Here is a 10,851-nt window from a genome sequence, read left to right on the forward strand (position 1 = left end):
AGCTGTCTAAAGAGCAGGTGGCTGACTTCAAGGCCGCCTTCGCCAGGTTTGACAAGGATGGGGATGGCACCTGTAAAGCCAGTAGCCGCGACCACCATCACAGCTGCCTGGCTCATGCAGGTTCGCATTAGATTTGGACGGACGGTAATGAAACAATGGAACGAAGAACTGGTGGGCCATTACCTTTTAATCCTATCTTGTACCTGGCGGGCAAGAAATACACACAGTGGGAAAACACTTCCTTTTCCATTCAGGGCTCCCAAAGCCACTGATTCATCCGAGTATTCCTAGAATCAAAGATTTCTACCTCACCAGCCTTATTCACCTCTGTTCCCCATCTCCTTCTCTCTGCACAAACTGGCTTCTCCTTCAACACTCTGCCATCTTGGCTGCTTCTCCTCTGTAATGCTAATTTCAGGAACTGAGTGAGCGAGCTCCCGGTCTGCCCCATTTTATAGTGTAGAAATCAAAACCTTTAATCCAATATACAAACAAGAAAGTCTCTGATATAAAGTCACTTATCTGAGGCATAAATGGGATTCCTCATGAGAGTGCCCCACCTCACATCATGCAACAGTCAAGGGTGTGGGGAAAAGCTTAGTGTTGAGAAGATCTTAGTATTAAAAGGGTGGGAAAGGCTTAGTCTTAAAACTAAGCCTTCAGCTATAACAACCCTGCCTGCTTATAGCCTGTCCCTCACACCCAATGCAAACTATAAGTGAGCAAACATATACATCATATATGCAAAGTTATTTGACCCACAGCGATCCAACTCCTCAAGGGCTGCTGTGTCCACTGAGGGGGCATCCTTCCCCTTCCCAGCGTCAGGCTCTAGAAACTGAGGAAGCTGTCCTGATCCCGCAGCTTGGCCAGGGTCTCTGTGAGTCACCTGACAAGAAGTTTGTGGTCAGGAGAGGCTGGCAGGCCCTCATAGCCGCAGATGTTCTCTCTACCTCTCAGGGCGGGCCCTGCCACTCCAGTTCCTGCATTTTTTATCTACAGCTGGTCTGTCCCTGGAGGAGGAGGATTTTGCCTGAGGATATGGGGTGGGTGGGGAGCTGCCTCCTCCCTTTGCTCTGATTGCAGAAAAGGAAGGGCTCCCACCCCAAGGCAAGGCTGCCACGGAGCTCTGCCCTCACACAGACACAGCCTCATCCCAGCCACCGGTCCTCAGCTCTGACGGGAGCCCTTTGAACTAGTTGCCAGCAAGCAACATGGCAGAAGATCTGTCTAAAGAGCAGGTGGCTGACTTCAAGGCCGCCTTCGCCAGGTTTGACAAGGATGGGAATGGCACCATCAACGTAGAGGAGCTGGGTGCCGTCATGAAGGCCCTGGGCCAGAACCCATCAGAGGCCGAGCTGAAGGAGATCATTGCCCGGTTGGACACAGATGGCGACGGCGCCATCAGCTTCCAAGAGTTTCTGGCAGAGATGGTTAAGAGGATGAAGTCTTGGGATGGTGAGCAGGACATGCGGGAGGTCTTCCGAGCCTTTGACCTGGACGGCGACGGCCACATCAGCATGGATGAGCTCAAGCAGGCCATGACCCAGGTGGGGCAGAAGCTCTCCCAGGAGGAGCTGGAGTCCATGATCCGGGAGGCAGACGTGGACCAGGACGGACGGGTGAACTTCGAGGAGTTCGTGCGCATCCTCAACATGAAGTGAGGCCCTGCTCTGGCCCGTCTCTTCTGCCTGACTCTGGTTCTGGGACCTCTTCTTTCGCACTGGGGACATAAAGGGCAAGTCTGGGTGGCGGGACACCTTGCCTTTCTTGACCTGGGTTCTGGGCTATTGGGAGCCCCTCTGCGCCTGGAAGACCTGGGGCCAATTCTGAGCTTCTCTGCAGTGAATGGGGGTGCTCCCTACCTCACAGGGCTGTTGTGAGGAATCCCCAGGCCAGGTGGTGGTCTAAATAAAAGGGGTGAGCCCTGAAGGTGGTGTGCTGGTGCCTGGATGTTTGAGAGGTCCCAGACAGCGCATTTGGGACTCTTTCAAGCTTCTTTGCCTTTCATTGGTCCCCAGTGAGCGAACCAACCTGAGCAAGCCAGGTGTCTGCCTGTTGCCTCCCTCTGGCCCTTCAGAGAAGGAGGAGGAGCAAGCTTGTGTGTGGGGGTGTGGGGGTGGGGGGGGTGTGTGGTGACGGGTGGAAGAGGCATGGTTTTTTTGTTTGAGCTTCTGGTTCAAGACAGAGCCTGGCCCCAGAACTGGGGCACTGTCTTCAGCACAAACAATAAAGTTTACCATCCTTTGAATACAGACAACTGTTCGTTAGGTCAAATTTTTTTTTTTTTAAAGTGTGTGTGTGTGTATGTCTTGTATTTGAGAGGCAGGGTTGTGTAGATTTAAAAACCACAAGGTGGAGGCGGCCGCACGGGAGTGAAGGCAGGACAGTCAGGAAGTGGGAAAGACAGAGGTGCTGTGATGGGCGAAGGGACTGTGGCACTTGAGGCGGGGCTGCTGGCAACTCAGGTCCTCGGGGCCTATGCTGTTCCAAGCGGAGGGCCAGGCATCTGTGAATTTCCTTCCTCTGCTATCCCCCAACCCTTGAACTTAGCACTTTGCTGTCGCCCCTTCATGGCCCCTCTGTGAGTTAGGGGCTCTGAAGTTGTTCCCAGGTTGCGGGTGTTTTTCACAGAAGATGCCCCCGCCAGCTGCCTGGCTCACCTTGATGTCAAGAGTTGCTGTTTCAGCTTGGCTTTTTAGTATCGCTGTGTGGTTTTTAGAAATTAGATCCATTTGAGGCTGCTTGTTACAGCTTTGAATTTCTGAGGCCTCCCTGTCCTGGTTCTCAGAGACAGTCTAATCTGAGCACATCTTGGACATGAGAAAATCGAGACCCAGGGGAGTTAAGGACCCAGTCAGCATTGTCTGCGACCCACTGTGTAACGTTGGATGCCATTTAATGATGGGCTCTGCTTCCTGTCATGTGAAATGAGTTTTTCTTTCATTCTTGTTTGATTGAATAAAATTTTAGCCCATGCTGTCAATGTTGACTGACTTATCTTGTCCTAGTTTGTCACGTCTGTGGTTCTCAGCTCAGGGTGGGGAGAGGCAGAGCCAGCTTCCCTCAGGGGTTATTGCAAAACGTTGGCACTGAGCCTGCATGCCTGCCCCTCATTTGAGCACCTGTGGTGGGCGTGGGAGGGAGGTCAGGGAATCAAGACAGGGCTGCCGCATTAATGACATTTTTCTTTTATTCTCCACTTTTGACATTTTCAGTGGGTTACTCCAGCCTCCCATGACTGCAAAACACTGCTGCCTTGTTCATCCTAGCCCTGTCCTCAGGGTTTGGTCACGTCCCTTCCAGAGCCTGACCTCTAAAGAGCTTGGACACAGCGAAGGAAGGTCCTAGGCTTGAAGGCTGGTAGTGGTCAGTGGGCTGGGGGGATTGTGAAGGAAGGGAAGGAATTCCAACATCCCTAAAGGCTCTGAGGAAAGGAGGGGGTGGGCTGGGGAGGAAGGAGTAACATCTTTATCTGGAGATAAAGACTTGAAGACAAAAACCTGATAAATGCGGCAGAGGCAGCTCCAGACCTGGTACGGTGATCTGCGGGGAGGCGGGTGGCAAAGTGCTCCCTGCCTCCAGAACGTGGGTGGTTCCCTCCAGAAAGTCCCCATCCTCTGAGGGACATAGGTCACAGCAGTTTGACTTTCTGAATTAGTGATTTCTAAATGCCAAGCAGGTCTAACATGAAGTTTTCCAGGCTTTGTGTGCAAAGGAGAGAAAGAAAGACTTTTTGTCTAACCTAAATGTATTCAGTTTTTTAAAAAATTTTGAGATAAGCTCTTTCTATATTTTCCACATTAAATGTCCTTTCTTTTATAAAGCAACTGTAATAGCAGATGATAGTTTTGTGGGATTTTTTAAATGTTCTTATTCTGAGTCCTACAAGTGCCCCGAATTAATTTAGACATTTTACTGGCCCATGAGGTCCAAATGTCTGAGAACAAGTAACTTTTCAAGTCTGTGTAGTGTAACATAGATGTTATTTTTTTTTTTTTTTAAGTTTTTTGGGGTTTTTTTTCTGATTTTGAAGAAGTATGCAGCTCCTAGATGGGAACAGTGGGCTCCTGGTTGAGGAACTATGTTTCCTTGGAGAGCGAGGCGCAGGGCTCTCCAGTGATGCTTCCTGCTCTGTTTCTTAAGCTGGCCGACGGCTACAGGGAAGCTCGCTGTTTTCCCCTCCATATTGTTCCATGTCTAAAATACGTTATACTAAAAATAATGAATGCAGCTCAGGGGGATGAGAAGTGCAGAGGTAAGCTGCAGGCAGACCAGGGACGGAGGTAATTGGTATTAGAGGCCGGATGTTTGAGGTGTCTAGCTGATGGGGCTCAATGCGGCATCAAGGCAAAAAGACAGCAGCAGAAACTTCTCTTTATCTATCACCCCAGAGAACAAAGAATCTGAGGGTCTGGGAGAGGAAGTGACTCACTTGAAGCCCTGAATGAGAGCAGGACCTGGAATGGACTGGAGGCCCTGAGGGAGATCCCCTCCAGGGACTTTCATATCACCTTGCAGCCCTGCCCCAGGAGGAACTGGCCCCGGAGAGGGGGGTCGGAGGCAGGGGATTGGTGGGGACCCCCAGAGTGTCTTCTGGAAATTGGCAGTCCTAAGCTTTAGTGACTTTTGTCACACCTGACTGCAGGAGATACACAAAACTGGTTTCAGCATTGACTTCAAACTTCCCTGAAGACCTATGCAGGCTGAGTGTGGCTCTCCTCCTCCGACAGGCGGGGGCCCGGCAGCCCTGTGCAGGCTGAGTGTGGCTCTCCTCCTCTGACAGGCGGGGGCCCGGCAGCCCTGTGCAGGCTGAGTGTGGCTCTCCTCCTCTGACAGGCGGGGGCCCGGCAGCCCTGTGCAGGCTGAGTGTGGCTCTCCTCCTCCGACAGGCGGGGGCCCGGCAGCCCTGTGCAGGCTGAGTGTGGCTCTCCTCCTCTGACAGGCGGGAGCCCGGCAGCCCTGCCCAGCCTGGCACCGGGTGGACAGCCAGCAAGGAGAGCCAGCAGGGAGCCCGGGAGCTAGCAGCGAGCAGGGAGCCTCTGAGGAGCAGCGCGGCTTTAGGGCACTTCAGGGAAACTCATTTCTCTGAAAATCAGTTTGCCAAGACTAGTTCTGCAAATGGTCCATTTCCTATTTCCCAATTTACCAAAACATTATTTTAAAAAACACCTTATAAGAATTACAGAGATTCGTATTGGGTGAGATATATTAACAGTTTTTGAAGATTTCTCTGAAGCTTTCTTTGTCCAGTTTAACATTTTAGTTTCGTTGTTTTACTTGTAGCTTGACAAATGATTTTAGTTGTGGTCAGTTCACCTAAACATTGCACCACAACCTGACACAGACGACAGTGCCTGGTTTGTTTTCTCTCAGTACACTGTGCCTATGATTTGGGGGAAGGTGAACTGATAGTTGTACATGTCTCTCATGTCAAGGATTTGATGAATTACATATAGGGCAGGCTTCTCTCTTTTAATAGAAGACAGAATATAGATCGTTGCTTTAGTACTTCTTTTAATTCACAGATTTATTAAGTGGCTCAATCAAATGGGTATTTGTGTGTGTTTTAAATATCTGTAAATACTTTGTGTTTGAGATATAAATCACACAAAACCAACATTCAGGTGAGCAGAACTGAACTGATAAATCTATTGGAACTGGTTGGGGTAAAAATACAATTAATACAAATTAAAACAAATTTTCTTCCAATCCTTCCAGATGTTAATCAGTACATTGATTTTAGAGGAATTACTCTGCTTCTCATCAAAACAGATGTTTAAAATTTTATGTACTAAATAATGCCTTTTCTTTATTGAATTCCCTGGATCTTTTAAATCTTGATTTATATCTGTTCCTGACAGGCCCGATAAATCCATCCTTCTTTTAGGGTTCATATCAAATGCCTCCTTCTCCAGGAAGCTTTCCAGAACAAGGCCAGTGTAAAGCCAGTTGCCATGGCCACCATCATAGCCGCCTGGCCCACGCAGGTTCGCATTTGATTCAAACAGACGGTAGTGAAACAATGGAGCCAAGAACTGGTGGGTCATTACCTTTAATCCTAGCTTGCACCTGGTGGGCGAGAAATACACACAGTGGGAAAACACTTCCCTTTCCATTCAGGGCTCCCAAAGCCACTGACTCATCCGAGTATTCCTAGAATCAAAGATTTCTACCTCACCAGCCTTATTCACCTCTGTCCCCATCTCCTTTTCTCTGTACAAACTTCTGCACAAACTGGTTTCTCCTTCAGCACTCCGCCATCTTGGCTGCTTCTCCTCTCCTCCACGTGGTCTTTCTCTGCTCTCCTCCTCTGCCTCATTTTATAATGTAGAAATTGAAACCTTTAATCCAATATACAAACAAGGAAGTCTCTGATACAAAGTCATTTATCTGAGGCATAAATGGGATTCCTCATAAGAGTGCACCACCCCCTATCATGCAACAGTCAAGGGTGTGGGAAAAAGCTTAGTTTTAAAACTGAGCCTTAGGCTATAACAACTGGGCCTGCTTACGGCCTGTTCCCCACACCCAACGCAAACTATAAGTGAGCAAACATATACATCATATTTTCAAACTTAATTGACCCACAGCCAGGCACATCATAGATCCTCAATATATGCTCTGGGAGAGAGTGACTAGATCTCTGCCCCCCTATACCTCTGTCTCATTAAAGTGCATCCTATATTAAAGTTCCTTGTGAACAAAGCCTAGCCTCCTCCCTTAGAATCCCAAATAATAAAGTGAAACCCGTCAACATTGCACCAGACTGGAAACTGAGTGCAAAGCGTGTAGACTCCTGTGCTGTGGTTGATTTGGCACTAACTCCCGCCATCTGCACTAGAGGCTGGGCTCCCTCCCCCACGAGGTATATCACTTCTACCCACAGAGATGGCTTCCAGAGTCAGGGAACTAAAGGCATCTTTGCAATGTCACACTCTTAGAGGAGAGGGATGATAGCTCTCTTATGCCCTGTTTTTATGAAAACAGCCTGCGTGTAACCAGAAGATTCTAACAGCTGTGTAATAGTCAGAGAGACAGAACAAATAGGATAAACAGAGAGATATAAGAGGAAATTTATTATACAAATTGGCTCACCTGAGAAGTCTCAACTCTACCTTCTGCAAGCTGGAGAGTCGGTGGTGTGGTTTGGTTCAAGGCTAAAGGCTGAGAACTGGCAGCTGACTGTGTGAGTCCTGATTGGAGTCTGAAGGCCTGAGACCCAGGAGCTCTGATGTGCAGGGCAGAGGAAGATGGATGTCCCCGCACAATCAGAGAGCAAATCTGCCTTTCCTCTGTCTTTTTGTTCTCTTCCAGGTGCTCAGTGGATTGGTGATGCCCACCACATTGGGGGAGGTGTGATGTGCTTTGCTCGGTTCACCAGTTCAAATGTTAGTTTCATCTGGAAACATCTGCACAGACATTTCCATAAATAATGCTCACAAGCTACCTGGGCATCCCTTAGACCAGGCAGGCTGACACATAAAATTTACCATCAAGTCCATTCTCTCTTGTTCTAGAAATGCAGCAATTCTAGGGCATATAACCTCTGGACAGAAAAAGATTTAGATTTCAGGTCAGTTGGACCAGTTTATAGGATTTCAGATCAAGGTCAAGATCAAGCCCATCCCTTCTACACCGGAAAGTCATCACAAGCAGATTCTCAGTGGGGACTGAAATTGTATGTTTCAGAGTCTTGAGAACAACCAGATAAATTACTCTGTTGCCTCTTCTCTGTGAAATAGTCTAGGTACTGAGTTTTGGGGTCGTTAAATATGGCCACCCTAACTTCGGTCACTGGCACTGTGCTCAGTTACCCTGTAGAGGGAGCAGAGGCCGCCTTTGCCAGCCTGCGCCTCTGAAGTCAGGGCCTGCCTTCACCTCCTGCCGCCCAGCCCGAAGATGAGCTCACCTGCCCCTCCCTGTGCTTCTCTCCGGCTTTCCTGTAATCTGGGGAAAGGCCCAAATGCCTCACTCTGCAAGCTCCTTCTTGCTTATCTGCACTTGTTCTCTATCTTGGGGTACTCTTATCTTTTTCTTCACTGCAGATGGTCCTCACCCCCGGGCATTGGCACCCATTTCCCATTTCACTTCTGTCTTTCCAACTTGCACCCACCTTTGTTAGAGACCAGCGATTCTTGTCCTGGTTGTGCAATTAGGCACCCAAGAAACTATTGAAAAAGGCCATGTGGGGCCCCCAGTTAGTCTGGAGACCCTCTTTTCTGACCCCCAGTTAGTGGGGGCCAGAGCTTGGTTATTTTCTTTAAGCTCCCAGGTGTTTGTGGGCAAGGTTGAAAAGCCAAGAATAGAGGCACTGCTATGACCTGTCCCTGGAAACTCTGACTGCCAGGTGCTCATGCCCACTGGGCATGTGGGAGAGCTCAGGGAGGATCTGGAGAGCAAGCACTCAGCTCTACAGATCTCCGCAGTGGGAGGCTGCTGGTTGAACAAGGTAAGTCTTTTTTTTTTTTTTTTTTAATTTTTTTTACAGAGACCGAGTGAGAGTCAGAGAGAGGGATAGACAGGGACAGACAGACAGGAATGGAGAGAGATGAGAAGCATCAATGATCAGTTTTTCGTTGTGACACCTCAGTTGTTCATTGATTGCTTTCTCATATGTGCCTTGACTGTGGGCCTTCAGTAGACTGAGTAACCCCTTGCTCGAGCCAACGACCTTGGGTTCAAGCTGGTGAGCTTTGCTCAAACCAGATGAGCCCTTGCTCAAGCTGGCGACCTTGGGGTCTCGAACCTGGGTCCTCTGCATCCCAGTCTGATGCTCTATCCACTGCGCCACCGCCTGGTCAGGCGGACAAGGTTAAGTCTGAATCACTTTGTTTGGAGGTGGTGCCCTGCTTGGTGACTTGTCAGCTTTAATACTTACTCTGCCACTCAGAGACACATGATGACAGGAACATCACCAATTTAGGAACTCTCTCATTTCTGCCTGATGTATCTTTGACCCAAATGGAAGTCAAACCTTGGGGAAGGGGATGGCAGGGCTTTCAAGGAACTGTATTTCCCCAGTCAAGAGCCTCGTGGTCACAACAGCATGGTGGAGGTGTTAATGGTGGTGATGCATTCATTCATTCATTCGTTCATTCATTCATTCTTCCCTTCATTCATTTCATAAATGTTTTCTTGAGTCACTCACCTTATTATGGGTCTATGGGGGCATGGAGCAAGATGTCACAACCAGCCTCTGCTCTCTAAGGAAGATGAGATATATGTACAAGTGACCATATGCAGAGACAGTGGGTGGCAGGTGACTCATCAATGGATTCTATTGTTAACCAGTGTGCCCAGCAAAGGGTAGAGATGCGGAGGTGGTGCCCTGGGCTCTGTGTTGAAGATGGATGAGGCTATCAATAAGTGAGAGGAAGTTCCTGGCAGAGGGAACTTGAGAGTAAAAGTCTGAGACTTTTTTTGCACTGCCTTTGGGGGCATCCATACTGCCTGGGAGGCCAGGGAGATGGATCCTGTTACAGAGGCCTGACCGCCGGAGGTTTGGAACTCTTTTCAAATTCTAGTTGAGCCGGTTACCAGCTGTGTCACTTTGGGCAAGTAAGTCAGTTATACTTTCTGTGCCTCAGTTTCCTCACTTATTAAGTGGGGGAAAACAGTATCTCCCTCAATGCTGTTGGGAAGCCTTTCATGAGTGGTATGGATAAAGTGCCCAGAACAGCTTATTTTATATAAATAATGTAATTATATGCATGATAAGTGCATTTTGTTTTCCAGAAGATGAGATGGAGACTCATTGAAGGCTTCGAATCCGAGGAGGTATGTGGCTAAGTCGGTGCGTAGGAGGCCTGTAGGGGCAGAGCTGTGAGGATGAATGGGAGCAGGGAAACAAGCCGTAGGGGAGGAGGCTGGTCTGATGACCTGAGCCTGAGCTGATAAAGGAGAGACAAGTAGGACAGGGCGAGGCTGATAGGAAGGTCACTGCTGGTGTGAACTGAGGAAGCCCAGGGCTTGGGGCTGGGGCTGACTCTCCACTTCCTGAGCACTAGGGAGAAAGGCGGGGAGAGAAGAGGAACAAGGCCTGTGTGCTCATGCCCCCTGAGGGTGGAGAAGGCAGGCCAGGGCACACCACCCACCATGAGGAGGGAGCCCTGGTGCGGCGGGGGCGTGGTGGGCTGGCGGGAGCACCAGGTGAAGTGCACCCTTGTGTGCAGACCCAGGTTCTCTTCTTTCCCACTCCAGGTGCTTCGGCCAAGTTCACTCCAAGTGGCCTTGGAAGGGTTAGCTTTATGAAGGGTTAGCTTTATTGCGTGGAAGGAACCACACAATAAATGTGGTGAGGTCTTACCCATGCCAACAGTGGTGGGAAGGGAAAGGGAGGTGAGGGGAGAAAAGCTGACCTTGGTGCTGACCTTGAGTAAGAGTTTCCTGGCTGTGGGTTTCTCATTAGCAACGCCTCTTCCTCTGCAGACTTGTTCAAGTTGTTATAAGAGTTTAAACCACTTTGGACCTGGTGAAATATGGTGCAAATGCAGTAGGAAACACGTGGTGCATGTGTCTCCCCACAGGCTCTGTGTCCCTGCAAGCATTGTCAGAGCCCAGGGGGCTTCCAACTGGGCCTGAGCTGATCAACGTTTTTCATGGCCACAGCTCTGGGTGGAGCCTCATCAGTCCACGGGGGCTGCTCTGCTTCCTTTGAGGGTTTTTCCATGATGCAGAGGGGATTTCCGGTCAGGAACCCCATGGTATCTGTCAGGGCTTGGGGGAGGGAGGTTGGAAACAGTCCATTATCTGTCCCCAAACAATTCTGGCCCTTTGTCCTGTGGGCTGGCACTGTGAGCTTACCCTTTCAGACCAGGGGATTGTGTTCGTGTGTTATACTTATTGCAG

The 10,851-nt window shown here is 49.4% G+C and overlaps 1 protein-coding gene across 1 annotated transcript; it reads left to right on the forward strand.

Annotated features, from left to right (window-relative positions):
• The first annotated feature begins 1,109 nt into the window (after window positions 1-1,109).
• On the forward strand, window positions 1,110-1,932 carry LOC136338318 (calmodulin-like). Its single transcript, XM_066280602.1, has one exon. The coding sequence runs from the start codon at window positions 1,215-1,217 to the stop codon at window positions 1,662-1,664; it is 450 nt and encodes a 149-aa protein (XP_066136699.1). The 5' UTR covers window positions 1,110-1,214; the 3' UTR covers window positions 1,665-1,932.
• Window positions 1,933-10,851: the final 8,919 nt, after the last annotated feature.

Source organism: Saccopteryx bilineata, chromosome 5, assembly GCF_036850765.1.
Source record: "Saccopteryx bilineata isolate mSacBil1 chromosome 5, mSacBil1_pri_phased_curated, whole genome shotgun sequence".
Classification (NCBI taxonomy): Eukaryota; Metazoa; Chordata; class Mammalia; order Chiroptera; family Emballonuridae; genus Saccopteryx; species Saccopteryx bilineata.

Excerpts from the sequence above, each read along its gene's own strand:
- LOC136338318 (XM_066280602.1), top strand. The coding sequence starts at position 1,215 with ATGGCAGAAGATCTGTCTAAAGAGCAGGTGGCTGACTTCAAGGCCGCC.